Genomic DNA, 17,730 nt, shown 5'->3' with positions numbered 1-17,730 from the left:
TATATAGGTCATTTAGCAAACCCTTTCTCCCTTACTAGGCAAACCGAAAACCCTCCCTCATTTCGCACGATCGGCCGAGAGAGACCGAGCGGAACGGGCGGACGGCGTGCGGCAAGGGCTTCAGCAGGGGTGGTTCCGGCTACATTTTTTCGATGAGAAAATTAGTCCAAATCGAAGAGGACGACGAGAGGATTACAAAGGTATGATTATTTCTAAATGAATGATTCTTTATCTCAAGATTTTTAGAGACAAATTTTTTAGAGTTTTATAGATTTTTGTTATTCTTTCAAAATTTTTTTGCGAAATCTTTAAGGAGGGATTAGAGGAACGTTTTAACAATGAAAACGAAGAAATTGGTGGAATTTTTGGAGAATGAAATTTTAGGAATTTTGTTTTAAAACCTAATTTCTATTAAGTGCTTTTAGAAAAGTTATTCCTAAGAATATTAGGAATGTTTTTAAAATATAAAAGTGAGTTTTTAATGAAAATATTATTTTTCATAATTTCTTAAATTAATTAATCAAAAAGTAAATTAGATAATTATTAAATATTGTTTAGGAATAATTTTAAAATAATGATTTGAGCGAAATTCATGATTTAGAGTTTTCAAAATGTAGGATTTTTAATAAATTCGAAAATGCTAATTAAATTTAAGAAAATTAAGTACTATGTAATGTAACTTGGGTTTTATGTGCAATATTAGGTATTGATTGTTTAGAGGAACGACAAGTGTCAGAGCGTCGTCTTACGTCGTAGAAGTTTATTTTGAAGTCGTTAAGGTAGGTATTCATACCTCATTTAAATTCTTAAGTGCTTATATTTTTATTTCTTAAATGAAGTTTTATGCATTTATTTTACTGTTAAATTCATGTTTTATATTCAATGATTTAAAGAATACCCTGTAATTTTATATTTATATATTATGCATTAATTGGAAAGCATATAAAACATTTGAAGAACACTTAAACATGAAAATATATGAAGCTTATGAATAACAATTGAGCATAATTGAAAGATTTAAATTAAATAACAATTTAATGTGCATGTTGATCCGGAAGTGATAAGCAAATGGTAATTGAGCTTGCAAAAGTCAAATGGTAATAGGGCTTGCAAAAGCCAAATGATAATTGGTTTTTCGGAGCCAAATGGTAAAGAAAATGACCAAAATTTTGACTATGTACCTGATTAGTTCAAACACATACTTCCGGGATGGGTGAATACATTTAACATAAGCATATTTGCATTTGTTTTGTATATGAAATGATAAAAAGGAAAGAAGGAAAGAAAGAATAAAAGAAAGGAAAATGAAAGTAAGATGAAACATTTATATGTTATGATTTACATAATGAAATGAATTAGTTTCATTTATAAAAGTTTTTGTTATATGCTACTTATGAAATTAATTGAGTTATGAATTACTTGCTGAGTGAGGAAGCTCATCATACATTTGAAAATGTTTTTCAGGAGAAACTGTTAAGAAGTGATGGCTGCACGACGACCGTACACGTACTGTCATAGAGGACATCAGGAAGAAAGATTCTTTTGATGTTTTCTGTTGAGTTTGAGTTTGAGTTTAGTAGTATGTACCAGTGTATGAACAATATTAGAATTTATGTAATTTGTGGATTTTAAAGTTTTTAATAGTTGTGTGAGAAGAAACAATTTGGGACAATTATGGTATTGATGTTTTCTTAGTGGCTTTTTCTTATAGTATGTGTTGAGGATATTCATATTTTGTTAGAAAAGTTTATATGAAATGATAATGATTGTATTATGATGTTTTCTGTACAACTGTCTGCTCCCGCCCCGTTAATTCGGGCTAGCCGGGTCGGGTCGTGACAAGTGAATATCAAACTGCCTTTGAAAACCTTGCTTTTAAAATCCCAAATCTATTTGTACCACCTCATTCGTTATTTTATTTCCGACCTTAAGCAAGAAATACGTTGCCAACTTTTAATTTCAAAACCTACCTAACTCTTGGATACCATGGATTCAACTAGACATCATGGATCTAAAATTCAATATTCTCTTTCCATGCCATCATCATCTTGGCAAAAATATTTTCCTTCTAATTCCATTCAACTTAAACTTAATTTTCCACCTTCTACTATGAAACCACTTCTACACAGCCATCTTCCGTTGCCCAATATGCTTTTCCCTCTTACACGCCAAACCCCAATACGTCTAAACCTCCACATCTTCCAGTCCGCAAGCTATCTCCAGTTGAAAGTCAATTTCACCGTGATAAAGGTCTTTGTTTCAATTGTGATACAAAATTTGGCCCTAACCATCATTGTCCAAATAAATTATATCTTTTACTCAACACTGAATATTCGGATTTACTTGATGACTCTCTCAATTCTTTTTTCATTGATATAAATGGCGTAAACCCATTTTGTCAACTTGAGATTAGCCTTCATGCCTCTTAGCAGGATAATTTAATCCTCTTTTTTTTAATTAACTAGATCGATTTATCATCATAATGTCCATATATTAATTGATCATGGTAATAATCATAATTTTATTCAAGATCATCTAATCCAACAATTAGATCTTCATCCTCATTCTATCAAACAATTCAATGTATTTGTTAGAAATTGTAATTTTTTAGTCTGTCAGGCTAAATGATCCCAAGCCAATATTACTATTCAGGGATATCATATTTTTCTTTCTTCATTTGTTTTGTCAATTCATGGTTTGATTTAGTTCTTCGTATGCAATGACTCCTATCTTTAGAACAAATTTTACAGAATTATCAAAATTTTACCAAGCAATTTCATAATCGAACTCAACGTGTGACAGGAGAACCTCAATTAACACATGACCCTATATCCTTTCATCAATTACATGCCATCATTTTCCATTTACCCACAACTCAATTCTTCACCGTTCAATCGCAACAATTAGATCTATTTCTTCTTCCATCTACAAATCTTCTTGATGACTAAATAACCAACCTTCCACATTCTTTAACTTTATCCATTTCTTCCTTAAACAATTTCAACATTTGTTTCAACACCCATAAGGCTTACCCCCACCTTGTACTATTGATCATTGTATTCATCTTCCATCTTTATCTAAACCAATCAACATCCATCCTTATCATTACCCGCATTTTCAAAAAAATGCCATGGAACAATTAGTTTCTGAATGCTTCACACCAATATTATTCGTCATAATTGTAGTGTTTTCTCTTTGTCTGGTATTGTTTGTTAATGAACATGATGATATTTGACAATTTTGCATTGATTATAGTGCTTTGAATGCCCTCACAATTGTGGATAGATTTCCTATTCTAGCCATTGATGAACTCTTTGATGAATTATAGGACGCATCCCTTTTTTCCAAGCTTGATCTTTGTTCTGGCTATCACCATGTTAGAATTTATGCTAAAGTTATCCAAAAAACTTTATTTCGAACTCATGAGGGTCACTATGAATTTCTGGTTATGCCTTTTGGTTTAATAAATGCTCCTACATTTCAAGCTTTAATTAACTAAATATTTTGTTATTTTCTCCGTAAATTCGTTATAATTTTTTTTACGGCATCCTTATATATAATCCTTTTCTTGATCACCTTCAATTTGTTTTTCTTTTTCAATGCTTACAATCAAAGAAATTTTTTCTTAAACTTAATAAATGTTAGTTTTGTCAATTCTTCATTGAATATTTGGATCATATTCTCTTATGGATGTGTAAAAGCTGACCCTAATAAAATTAAGGCTATAACTACATGCCAAATGCCTACCGCCTTCTTTGTTCTTTTTTAGGTTTTACAGGATATTAACACTGATTTATATCTAATTATGCTTTATTGCTTTGCCTTTAACCAATATTCTCAAAAAAGATTATTTCAAATGGGATGCCATAGCTTCCACTGCCTTTCACATTCGCAAATTGGCTATGACAACTACCCTAGTCCTAGCATTACCTGATTTTACAAAAAAATTTATTGTAGAAACAAATGCTTCCAATATTGGCATTGGCACCATTTTATTACAAAATGACTATCCCATTTTCTTTTTTAGTAAGAATTTAAACATTAAACTTTCTCAATGCTCCATGTATTTAAAAGAGTTATATGCTATTACTGAAGTTGTTTCTAAATGATGTCAGTATTGATTAAGGCAATGAATTTATTTTTGTATGGATCATAAAAGCCTACAAGAACTACAAACTCAAGTTATCCAAACTCTTGATCAACAATTTTATCTTCGCAAGCTTTTTGGATTTCATTTGACTATTGAGTATAAACCTGACAAAACAAATGTAGTTGATGATTTGTTATCCCGACTGCTAGAAGATATTTCTACCCTGCTTCCATTATTCCTTATTTTAACATAATTTTTTTCTTCCCTCTTAAATGAATTAAAACAAGAGTTTGATGAGGACATTCGACCGTGAAAAAATTATCAAAGAAGGAGCCGAAGATCTACGACCATGATTGGACAACTTTATTTTAGAGTTATTATTTTTATTTGGTTTATTTATGCATCTTTTCCGTTTTTACCCTCACTTGAGAGAGTAGGCTTATGTGACCCTAGGGGGCACTTTTGTCATTTGATTGTTATTGTATTTTGGCTATTTATAGTCCCTTCTCTTCTTTTTGAGGGATGATGATTATGATAAAAAGAAAATATTGCACTTTGTGTTTGAGAGCTTGATGGGAAGTCTTTTAAATTCAGACTCAAATGTGAATTTGAAAGTATTTCCTAAAATAGGGAAAGTTATTTTATGAAAAAACCTTCAATTCATGCTTTATTTGAATTTAAATAGGAGTTGATTTAAATATCCTTTCCTATTTTAAAGTTTCAAATCTAGCAATCTATAAATCCTCCCATTAAATCCTTTCCCCTAAGCCTAGCCGCCGGCCCCTACCCTTTCTCTCCACCATTATTTCCTCTCTAACTTGGGTTACCAATCACACCAACCATCAATGTGCGGCCCCTCTTTTCCCTCTTTATTTTGGAGATTCAAATTCAAATTTCTCCAATTAATCTCCCAAATTAATGCTGCCATTAAATCTCAATCCATCTGATTTATTCTTGATTTAAATTGCATGCTACCTAGGCAAGAAAATTAATTCATATTTCTTCTAATTGTTTCCCCTACATTAATTTGACCTCTAAATCCGGGATTACACCATCCCCTTGCCTCTTCTTTGGCGGCCGGCCACTTACCCCACCACCCTCTCTCCACTTCTTCTCATATGCTTGATATTTTACCTAAGGAAGAAGAAATAAAACCTCCTCCCTTGATCATCCACATGGAAAACCCTCGAGCACCTTAATCCTTTGACAACTACAAGGACTGTTTGCTTCAAGGAGAACTCACAAACGATCATCGTTCGGATCCTGAAGGACAATGGAGCAAAGTTCACATGTTCGACGAAGTTCTACATCAAGTTCAAAAGCATGACAATGTTCTACATCATATCAAGGTTCAGAAGTTCAACAAAGTTCTACATTAAGTATAAAAGCTTGACAAAGGCGAGCTCTCTTCAGAATATTTTTATTTTCGAAAGAGTTATGAAAGCTTATCCGCCTAGCCCTTATTATAAGTTTGTGTGAGGGATCTTGATAGTGACTAATCTAATTGTTAATCAATGGATTTCTTTTGAAAGCCCCACATAAAGCTAAGTTAGATTTGATTTGATTGTTTTTATGTTCCTATCATTAGCTCGTAATTGAGTGCCTGAACCTAATCATTGCTTTATTGTTTTCAATCTCTTGTTTAAGTCGTAAGAAGTTACTATTTGCTATTTTTCACTTGTAAGCGTGTAATTTTAAAGATAATCACATCTCATGTTCATGTAGTCCTACATCAGAATCTCTCCATGCTTCTAATATCCTCATCTCATTTCTAAACTTTCTAATGGTTACCTCTCTCCCACCAATTATTAATTTTGTTATCACATTCTTTGCTATAAGGGTCATATTTATATCAGTAAAGATTTGGCCCTCAAATAAAAAATCATCATAGAATTCCATTGTACACCTCTTGCTGGTCATTAAGGCATTCTAAAAGCCATCAAACGAATATTCCCTATTTTTATTGGCTTGGTCTTCATTAAGATGTCACTAACTTTGTTAGCACATTTCTTAATTGTCAAGAAATCAAATCTCCTCTCCTAGTACCCTCCCAAATTTGGGAAGATTTATCTATGGACTTTATTAAAGGTTTACCTAATTCTAAAGATATATTTCCATTTTTGTTGTGATTGATCGATTGTCAAAATGTGCCCATTTTGCTCCTTTATCTATATTATATTCCGCTTCTTAAGTTGCTAATCTTTTTTCAAATATGACAGTTCGCTTAGATGGTTATCCTAAAACTATAGTATCCGATAGGGATAATATATTTTTAAGTAAGTTTTGGTGTCAACATTTCACTCTAAGTGATACCACTCTTCATTTTAGTTCTTCTTATCGCCCCTGACGGATAGAGGTTCTAAATTGTTGTTTAGAACATTATCTTTGTCCATGCTCTTCCTCTACCCCCAAATGATGATCTTCATTTTTTTGTTGGGCTGAATTATGTTATAATATATCATACCATGCAACTATTAAAATGTCACCATTTTTATGCTCTATATTGACGACTACCCTTCCATTCCTTCTAATATTTTTAGTGCAACAAACATCCATGCTATCAATACTCTCTTAACAGACTTTGACATACTGCTCCCTTCCCTTTGAAAAAAGATTCAACAAGCTTAAAATCGAATGAAAATAACAGCAGATCAGAATCGAAGGGATTTGCATTTTCCTATTGGAGATCTAGTCATGGTTTAACTTCAACCATTCTGACATCATTTAGTCATCCGTCGAACACATTATAAATTAGCTAAGCTATATTTTGGATCGTTTCCAATTCAAGGTGTTGTTAACCTAGTGGCCTATCGCTTAACCCTTCCTTCTAATAGTAAAATTAACCATGTTTTCCATATTAATCTTTTCAAACCATTTAAAGGAACACATTCTAAATTAGCAAATGACAAGTTTACATCTTATTCTCGTGCATGTGTGCCGTGATTATTACATAGGCATGTTACAGAAGGTGTGTCGATGGCTAAAGACGAAGCACACTCATACACCATGCTCATATGTGTGATTATAGGTAGGTTGAGAAGGAGAAAATGGGTTCACCTTGTAACAATTTGTTAATGTAGACACAACTCGTGATGTTACACAACATAAGTGAGGAGGTTGAAATTGATAGAATTGCAAAACAGCATGTGAAAAATGAAGAAAAAAGGGAGCCATAAAGTAACATAGCCTAAGAAATAAATATATTAATATTAAAAATGTAATTAAAAAAATTAATTGAATAATATAAGAGAGATCATTGAGCCTAATATCCAACCTTTAACATGTTATTTGTTGAGCATCAGACAAATTTTATGTTAACCTAAATAAATAAGTTGGTATGCGTTTGAGCTTTAGTTTTTACCTTCCGAGTTTATACAAAAAGTTCGAACTTGTTTAATTACTAACTTGAATGATTATTATTCGAGTTGAGTTCAAGCGGTTCATCAAGTGCATTGGTTCACTTGTAGGCCTAGATAATTGACACGTAATAGATGAATTGACAATGTACTATGGGAGGATTAAAAAGAAAAATAATCCATATCTTAAATAGCATGGACAAAAGTTGTTAAAAAAATGTGATGAATTAGTTTAACACCTCATGCCACATTCTACTAGAATGAATGGAACATGATGACTCATAAACTTGACCAAAATATTGGGATAATATTAGAAATGATGACCGGATATAAGAGAGAGGGATAGATGAAGAGGAGAGTTTGTTTTTGTTTCAAAATCCAAGAAAAGGCATTCCTTTCGTTTTTATTATTTGGGTGTGGACTTAATCTTATCTAACAAAGTCGAGAACCTAATATTAGTCGATTGCCATCATTATCTTACACTTTTACTTCATCTTGAACCAATTATTTGGAAATCGGAATTCATTTTGTCATGGATAACCAAACAACTTTCTTATTAGTTTTCCCCAATATTGACTTATAGAAGTGGAAATTGTCCTTTCCAATCACTTACGGACAGTCAGACCTGCACAATTTTACTTTATGTATTTGTAAAGTTGACATATTGCTTAAGAAGTTAATGATAAATTAGGGATGGAATGAATTATAAGACATTAGCAAATTTGAAGCAGTGCCTACTTCTTAAGAGTCCTCAATTTAATCAATTGAATATCAAGGTTGAGAAACTGTGGTTTGTTATTTTACACTTGTGAGTAATCCTATCAACTTGAGTGTAATTGTCTTATTTATTGTCCATGTTCAATTTTTTTATTGGGATAGAATTCCACGAAATCCTGAATCATTTACATCTTTTGATGTTATAGTTATGCAATTGTTCGCGACATGACTTCTGCTGGTCTTGGGTTGAACAAATTTTGCTATGCTGGACTTATAACAGCTTTTAAAAACAAGCTGCCCACCACGGAAGAGACTACATCAAAAGTTTGTATTGCATATCTATTTCAATTTTTGTTTTTCTTTAGTTTTAAATCCCCTACTAATCTGTTTACTTTATCTGGAAAGATCATTGAGTTCGTTAAGCAGTCAAAGGGGTGGTCTTCCATTGAGACTTCAAGTGATGGTGGAGAAAATGTGATGATGAACGTCTCAGAAGAAGAGCTATACAACATCCCAACTGCAGAATATGTGCATAGAAGGGGTTTTTTGAATAGGCAGCTAACAGTCTATCATGTTGCATTGCATGCCTGTGCTGATTTGAAGAGTAAAGAGGTATATATATTCATTTTTCTCCATTTAAACTTCTTAATTGAGACATTTATGAAAATTGTGTGATCGATTAAATGTATTCCTTTGCTTTGTATCATGCTAAATGTTACCTCATCAATTATTTGAAACTGGGTTGGATGACCTTGGAAGAGGGACTTTAGCCTTACTAATTATATGTTTCAATTGTTAATAATTTAAATCAAACTAGTTTATCTACCTCCTTTTAATAGTATGCCTATGGAAGTTGTTTGTAGAATAAAAGTTTCTTTGTGTTGGAGTATATAGTTGCTGTGTAGCAAGAGTAACATCTGTAGGTTTAACATTAACAAGTTGAAGTGACATTTTTATCAGTAATGATATATAAATTTTTTTAGCATGTTTGTGTTTTACCGTCTGGAAATATTGATTGTCGTAGTAAACATTTGTGGATGTAGAAATTGTGCTCATAATTTACAATCATTGTTTCTTTTTTTTTTGGTAATCTATGCTATGTGGTTTTTGCTTATTATGGCTTCATTTGGCATTGTGCTACTTTTTAAGTACCTGCCATATCTCAATTTTGGTATTCATCGGAAATGTACAATAAATCCTTCACATTCATCTAAAACACACTTAAGAAGGCAGTTCGTCCATCTCTGTGACTTGGCTAGTTTATATTGCACAATACAGCACAACATTACAAAAAAAGAAGGCTTAATTAAGATAAACCGTTTGTGGATTATTCATTTCAAAACATGCACTTTTCAGTTGCTCCCTTAAAAGTAGCGGCATAACTTCTCAAAGTTGATAACAGGCAAGCAGGTGGCTAAGGTTCATTTGTTTAGCCATTTGTGAAAATTTTGTGCCTCTGAGATTGCACTTAGTTTTATATTAAAATGAAAATTTTTTCTTAGATTCTGGAAGTAAAATAAGTTTGGGGCACAACTTAGGGTAAATTAACACAATGTAGATATACTTTGGATATTGAAGTATTGTTGCAGTTATTTATTTATTTATGGTCTTCATGCTTGTTAGATGTATCTTGTTAATGTAGATTTCTTATACATAAGGCTGAATCAAGAACTTTGCTAGTAAGTATCCCTGGAAGGCTGAAAGCATTAGCTTTAGATATTGACATGTTAATAACTACTAGTTTGTCTCAGAAATGACTCCCAATCTGATTCTACTACTGAAATTGGATCTGGATAAACCCATTTGATTTTGCATATCCTCATTTGGTTTGTTGGTTTGTTTAATAATCTAAAAGTTTGACAATCAATTCTAACTCCGAAATTTACTACTCTAGCATGATGGATTCGTGCAGTGAGAACCTTGTTGTTGTGGTTAGCTTGCTTTATTTCTTCTTTGCATCAAAAATATTTTCGGTTTTGATATTCTAGGCTCATAATAGTCTAAAAAGTGTTAGCTTAAAGTAAACCAATTAATTTAGTTTAAAGTTATTTTCTGACTTAAAATTTACACTGTTGGATCTTATGTAGTCTTACAAGTTTAATTATGGTTTCTGCCTGCATCCTATATCTATGATTTTTGAGTGTTGTAAAATTTTGACCTAATTTAGCGGCACTGGCTTTTAACTTCTATCAAGCTTTTCTAGCAACCATAGTATTTACTATTTAATGGTCTCTGGTAACAAGTCAGTTATTGGTATCTAAACTATGTGTAAATAGCTTTATAACCCTTGTCCAATGATTCTAATTTGTCATTGGCATCTGCCGTTGATATTTTATGCTTTGCCAAATCCTTTCTCAGAACAACTATGTTACCTGACAATTCTACCCACCTCTCCCCCTTGAAAATCCTTCAATTTGAAACTATTAATGTCTAATTGCTACATTTCTCTCACCAATAATTCTCTGCCCAATTTCATAATAATTGTGAGAACATCCCCCTGTTTTCCTGATGTGAAACATACATGCGATAAGAGTTGCTTTGGATTTTAACAATAAAATTTGAACATGATATTTGCTATCTAAAAACTTATTTTTCACTCAAGTCAAATTCTTAGAAATTTCGTTGGAAGATTAAGTGATGGCAAGCGGTTACAATGAGGTTAACAAGACAATCAAAATAACAACGAAAACAATATAATAATACTAATAACAAATAAACACAAATCCACGACGTAACATCAAGAAATAGTCATCATGAGTTCGTTCTCACTCGCTCTTGGGGTTGGGTTCAGTGGAGGAATGGTAGAAGCAATCACAATGATGCCCCCACTAGACAAGTGGCTCGTAAGGCCTTTTTCACCGGACAAGTAGCTGGAGGAGAAGAAGTTGTTGATCTTCCGATGAGGAGCCAAGGTACCTTGGGTTGTTGAAGCTCGATCGTCTCCGCTAGGCAATAGAGGATGCGGTTGACGTAGTCTTCCACCGAGTCGTCATACTCCCAGTCTGGATCATAGAAAGGGGAGCGGAGAATGTCGATTTCCCCTTGGGCGTTGTAGGCGAGACCGTGGTCGACCTCAGAGTTGGGAACTTTTATTTTTTCTGGTGAACGGACGTAGAGCTACGCTCGGCCGACACTGAGATCGCTCCACGTAGCAAGCACAAAATCACGTATTTGTCGATTTTGCTCGGCAATAACGAGAAATACCATTATGTGAAGACAAATACCGAGCAATATCGAGTAATACCGAGCAATATAGAGCTGCCGAGTTTTTTCTAGAAAAACTCGGTATTACTTGGTATTCGTCTTCATAGAGTGATATTTCTCGTTATTGCCAAGCAATACATAGCAATACCGAGCAAATACCGAGTAACTCAGTGGTGATTACACGTAGAGCTACGTCCGGTCACCGGACGTAATAATTGTTCAAGGGTTGGCCATACATACTTCCCTCAAAGTGTGTGAGCCAGCAAGTTGGGAAGAGGGGAGGAGAAAAGTAGGGGATGAGGGAGAGGAGGAGAGCCGACAGTTTGGGTTAAGGGGATCCGACGGTTTGTGGGAGAAGGGGGAAATTAGGATGAGGGCTAGGGGAATTTGTTTAAGTGGAAGCTAATTTTAGGTTTAAGTGGAATTGGAGGGAAATCAGATTTGAAATTAAATTCAAATTCAAGTGGGGTGAGGGCTTCAATACGAAAACAAATTAAAAAGCCCATTAAAGGGGGGCCGGCGGCTTCATAGGGGGGAAAGAGGGATTATGGAGAGAATTTTGGGAGTTTCCAAATAGATTTTTGTAGACTAGGAAAGTAAATAAGAAATCCAATTTAATTTATTTTAAATTGGATTAATGATACAAACTTTCCTTATTTCGATTTTTTTAAATAAGAAAATTATTTGAAATTCAAATTTGAATTTCAAAAGATTTAAATCTCCCCTTTAATTGCTTGCGCTATTTTAGGAAGGGAGTTATGATCATTGAAATAATCATAATTGGAGTGGAGCAAGAGGGGAGGCCGACGGCAATGGGAAGTGGGGTGAAGGCGTTTGGTGTAAGGAGAGAGGCTTGGGCCGTCGATTGGAACTTAAGGTGGTGGAATTAGGGGAGGATTTGGGTGGGGAGGATGGCCGGCGGTGGAAGGGAAAGGAGGAGCCGACGAGTGGGGTGTGAAAGAGAAGAAAAGAAAAATAAAATGAATTAAACCACGAGCCGCAGACTCTTCCAACGACTGGTGGGTATTGCGCTTGCTCTCACCTTAAGCTCTCTCTCCCTTCTCTCTAGTGCTCACACAAGAAGAAGAAGAAAACACAAAATTTTCATTATCAAATCATCATCCTCTTACAACATATAAGACCACTATATGTGGATCTCAAACATAAAAAAAAGAAAAAATACTTAAATGCCCTCTGAGCTACAATAACAAAACACTTCACCATAAGGGTAAATTCGGAAAGCAACAAAACTAAATAAATGCATGAAAAGTAGAGGCGCTGAATCGTAGCCATCGATCTACGATTATGTCGTCAGTACACATGTCTGAATCTCTAAATGATTTCCTCATCATTTCCCCTTCCAATGTGACATATAGAACTGTAAGAATTTGGGGAACTTTTTTTGCTCACATGCTGTACTATATGATAGACAATCAACGAGTTCCAAATCATATGACAGATGACATGTGCCACATGGCGGGTATACTTATCATTTCTTTTTTTTTTTAAAGCTTACACGCAGGGAGGTACTGAATAGGACCAACTTCTTAAGCATGATTTTTGATCATATAAAAATGATGTAATTGGTTTTCATGCATTAAATGAAAAACAACCCATCTATCATTTTTTACTTTCCCAGTGTGGGTCTCCGAAAGGATTCTTCTTATGGGATTCGAATGCAAAGGGTAGGACTGCACTATCATTTAGGATAAAATGATCGTAGGTCTTTACACTCGACAAAAGCAGGCCAATTGAAGAGCAGATGGAGTCATACATACGATTAGCCATGGAGGATAGCGGCTTTCACCTACATACCTCTATGGATAATAATATATATATATAACCAAAAAGTTATGAGATTTCCCCCATTCGATACATGAGCTCGAATGTGGTTTATTTGATGTGGGGATTAGTCTCCCACGGGCGCAAGCCCCCTTGGTTAATTACATCCTAGGCCTTGACCTAAGAAAACTCTCGATTAAGGATAGTGTATTATTCTCTTCTTAATTTGGTGAACAGAGAAAGTTACTAAGTTCTATTCGAAGAAAATGAACTCTTCTCTTTACCCTTAGTGATGACTAGACCTTTTTAGATGAATAAATATATGATTAAAATTTTGAGTTTAAAAGATCAAAGATTGGATTACTATCATAAGAGAAATGACATACTCATAATTCATCAAAGATAAAGAGAGACACATTGAGGGGTGTACAACCTAGGCTTATGCTTACCTGGAGTGAGCTGTCAGCTAATATCTTAAGCACAACCAATCGTTCTATATATGTACAAGTTAGGAAAGCTCTATCCTAAGGAATCAAGGATTTATAATTTAAAATGTTTAAATCAGAGACTTTGTAATATGCAAAGGAATATACCTAGCGACATGTATGATGCATGAAACAAATGCATAAGTAAAAATATTCTTAGGTCTACTGACGTAATGCATGCATGTAAGTAAGGTGCAATGTGAAGCCAAGTGTGTAAAAATGCATGCATGACATCCAGAATACAGAAAAAATAAATAAACAAATCAATGATACCCTCCAAGCAAGGTACCCGCATCACATCACAATAGAAAACCATCCTAACGGTGCCCACTTCGTGTGGGAAAACAACAATGCCCATGACATAAATAGGTGGCCTACACTACAGGCCTAAATGACCCTAATGGTCTCTAAGGCTCACAGAAGATTTGGGGGGATCATACCCAAAACCGAGAGAAAATTAAACATCCTAGCGGTGCCCACTTCGTGTGGGAAAAATAACGATGCATATAACACAAATGGGTGAGTCTACACTACAGGCCTAAGGTGACTATAAGAGTCTCTAGGATTCACAGAAGGGGGGCAAGCTTTGACCTATAGGGCCAAAGCTTTGTTAGTGTATTAACCTATAGCAGGCTACCTAAACATACTAGATTAACTATTAACAAGATGTGTGTGATGTGTAGCAGTTTCGGTATATAATTAAGAGTTTATTTTACAAGTTGCAGAGATTATACCTGACTATGGCGCAGCCACTTAAAAGCTCTTATGCAAATGATATCACTTGATTCTCGACCGTGTAAGACCCGATGTACGTCGCAAAATAAGATAAAAGAGAAATATACATATGAGCGTAGATATCATTCAAAAAAGAAATACAAGTAAATAAAAATATAACTAACAAGAAATTTAAGATTAGCATTTATAAAGCATTTACATGTTTTTGCTAGAACACAAAATAATATGCAAGTTCTCTAATTTGGTAAGAGTAATTAACATTGAATAACAAAACAAATCACCGGCCTAACCTAGAACTAGTGTTGTGTCATAACAAACAAATCTTGGTGTATGTAGCAGGCTGTGTAGTTTTTGATGTCTTATGTAGGATGATTTAGTTAAAGTTGTTTGTATTTTTGATTTGTTAAAGGGCCAAAAGAGAACTTTTAGTTTGAGTTTAAATATTAATGTCTTAAGGTTGATTTTAAGAATTTTACTTTAGTGTTTAGTTGATTACCACCTTTGTTTATCACCGAGGCTGTGAGGTTTATTTAACCATCCTTGGGGCTAACTTAATAGCCTCGTAGGCCTTGGTTATCCAGTGATAACCAATCTTGTTGGGTTTTTTTAGTTGGTTGTAAATTAAAAGAAAGGTAAATTAAATGATTTATTATCAATTAATGAGTTAAATTAGTTAAGTTTGCTATCAACTGGTTCGTGGCGTTGTGCCACCAGGCTTGAGAAACCAAGCCTCCTTAGGACACTTAGCCCTGCAGCCTGGAGTAGTCTATCCTAAAAACCAAGTTGATATAGTTATATTAAGAGTTTTATTTTGTTTAAATTATTAATAATCAATTAATTTTATAGTTTAACACTCTATTAAATCCATTCGTGGTGTTGTGCTACCAGACTTGAGGAACCAGGCCTCCTTAGGACACTTAACCCCGCAGCCCGGAGTAGTTTATCCAATAAACTTCATCTCTGGAGTGGTTGTTATGCATTAAGGGGTTGGTTGATTGATTATAAAGATTAACTTAAGGTTTGATTAAGGTTTGGGTGAGTTAGTGAATTTTGAATTTTAGAAGACTTTTAACTTAATGAGTTTTAGTTTAAGTTTGTTTTCCTAACTCAATCTACATCTTTTAAATTTTTGGTTTGTTAGAGATTGATTAATAAATTTGTTATACTTGATTTAAGTTTTACATTTTAGTGATTAAACAAGTTAATTATGGTTTGATTTAAAATTAGTTGTTTTAATACATTTTTAGAAATTGAATTATGATTGATTTGATTGGTTTGTTACTAACAAATTAAGGCATACTAAACTTAGAAAAAAATGTCACTAAGTTTATGTTTTGATGTCTCTATCCTATAGGGAGCATGCATCCTAAGTTTATGTTATCTAAGACTCGATCCTTAATTTTTGTCCTTAAGTGTCACTAGTATTATGAGAAACAAAAGAAAGTTCATTTCTAACCCTTTTAGACATTCGTACATGTATCAATGAGTTTAAAAATCTATACATGAAATAAGACAATAAGTAGAAAAGTAGAAGAAGGGAGAGAGGCAAAGAGAGACAATAAAATGTCAAGAGGAAAGAATGAAAAATCAAAATAATAAAAGGAATGTAGGCATTTTTTCTATTGGACATGCCTCTTCGAAGCCAAGCATGTCTCTAAAGCGCCTTTCATCCTATGTTTTAATGCCATTTACTGTCCCCACGTTCCAAGTAGCTACTCGAGAAAACCCGACTAAATTACATATATTATTCTCTAAATAAAGCTCAAAGTGGCGAAGGGGAAAAAGCTCCCAAAACCAAAACTCAAAACAAGTTTTCTTCAACATTTATCCAAAACCTAAATTTTAGAAAGAAACACTAGTAAAAGAAAGCCAATTCAAATAAGAAAGATCATTCGTTTCAAAAAGACATCAATGAGACCTTACTACACAATACTCATCATAAAAATCATAATCCTAAAATGACTTATGAAAACTTCTAAATGAAATACTAAATCAAACTCTACACAAATCATCCACCAAAACTCTTTTTAACACAAAGATAATCAAGTGCCTTTTTTTATTTGGCGTGGGATAAAACCATTAAAACCTCATGAAACATTCATAAAACTTATCACAAAATAGCTCATTAAGCGTTCCAATGAGAAGAAATACAAGAAACACGATTTTCTAGCACAAAACAAATCATGTTATCTTTCCAATCATAAAACAAACCATGAGTCTATCAGATGTGAGATAAGTCACAACGCTTTTTCAACGCAAAATAAACCAAAGATTTTTCAAATATAAACCATGCCACAAATCTTCTTAAAGCTTAAAGAAAACTATATAATGAAAAAGGTATGCAACATGATAATTGAAATAGAAAACAAATGAAATCATCTATGTGATTATAAGCCCATTTCTCATGTGATGTCAAATATACCTCTAAATATTTCTCAGAAATCAACAATATAAAGCTAACAAATGACTTTCAACATAAACAATTTCTCCCACAAATCCAAAATCATCAAGTAGCTAAAGAAGTGTACGAAAAGAAGCTTCTCAAAGTAATGAAAGAAGTTACAAAACACATGCCAAATCATCTTTCGTATTTCCACTAAAGCCATCACAATGAAACTATCTATGTTTTTAAGGATAAGAATAAAGGCCATACCTCTCCAAAACCAAGCAACAAGCAAACACTTTATCACATTTCATCTCAAATCATAATTAGTAAAAGAAATAATATAGAAAGAGATAGGCCAGTAGAAGGAGAAGAGATAGGGGTAGGGAGGATAAGAAAGTTCTATCTTTCCAAAAACCACCCAACAAATCCAATAAGTTCAACTTTCCAACATGCTCCTCTCTCCAAAAATTCACAAATACTTCAAATGACTATTTGTTCTTCTTTATGCAAAGAGATGATACATCACTATTGTTTCTTCTTTATCAAAAGAGATGATACATCATTCTTCTTCCCAACAAAAGCCACAATCATAGAATATCACAATATCGTTATTCTCCCAAATATTCATGAAAACCTCCAACCACAAGACAACTTATGAAATATTCCCACATAAAGCAAATCACATGATTTTCCAACATAAAATAAGTCGTAAAAGCTTTCCAAAACAACTCATAAAGAGATAAGAAATCCAAACCCTTATCCATTTAACGTGTATAAATTTACACCACTAGGTATAAAGCACACATATGAACTTGATGCAAGTGCAAAGAAAGAAATATTAGACTTCCAAATTGACTCCACCTTGCAATTGTAAGCTTCCAACTTACTTATTTATTCCAAATCAATACTTGTGCCAAATGAAATTTGAGAGAAGGAAAATTATAGCAACTTTATTTCCTTCCAACAACTCAAAAG

At 33.5% G+C, this 17,730-nt stretch overlaps 1 protein-coding gene across 3 annotated transcripts in view; it reads left to right on the top strand.

The window, feature by feature from the left end:
• The first annotated feature begins 1,197 nt into the window (after positions 1-1,197).
• LOC110106145 (pentatricopeptide repeat-containing protein At4g35850, mitochondrial) overlaps positions 1,198-17,730 on the top strand; it is a 44,774-nt gene continuing 28,241 nt past the window's right edge. The window contains exons 1-3 of one of the 3 annotated variants that reach the window (XM_020835920.2): positions 1,198-1,536; positions 8,370-8,487; positions 8,569-8,775. In XM_020835920.2, coding sequence (XP_020691579.1) covers positions 1,484-1,536; positions 8,370-8,487; positions 8,569-8,775 — 378 coding nt within the window. In that variant the 5' untranslated portion in view covers positions 1,198-1,483. Of the gene's footprint in view, positions 1,537-5,325; positions 5,489-8,369; positions 8,488-8,568; positions 8,776-17,730 lie in introns of those variants that run through there. The other 2 variants (XM_020835919.2, XM_020835921.2) reach the window with 2 other exon arrangements.

Source organism: Dendrobium catenatum, unplaced genomic scaffold, assembly GCF_001605985.2.
Source record: "Dendrobium catenatum unplaced genomic scaffold, ASM160598v2 fragScaff_scaffold_621, whole genome shotgun sequence".
NCBI lineage: Eukaryota > Viridiplantae > Streptophyta > Magnoliopsida > Asparagales > Orchidaceae > Dendrobium > Dendrobium catenatum.
This window is presented reverse-complemented; position numbering and strand designations above follow the sequence as displayed.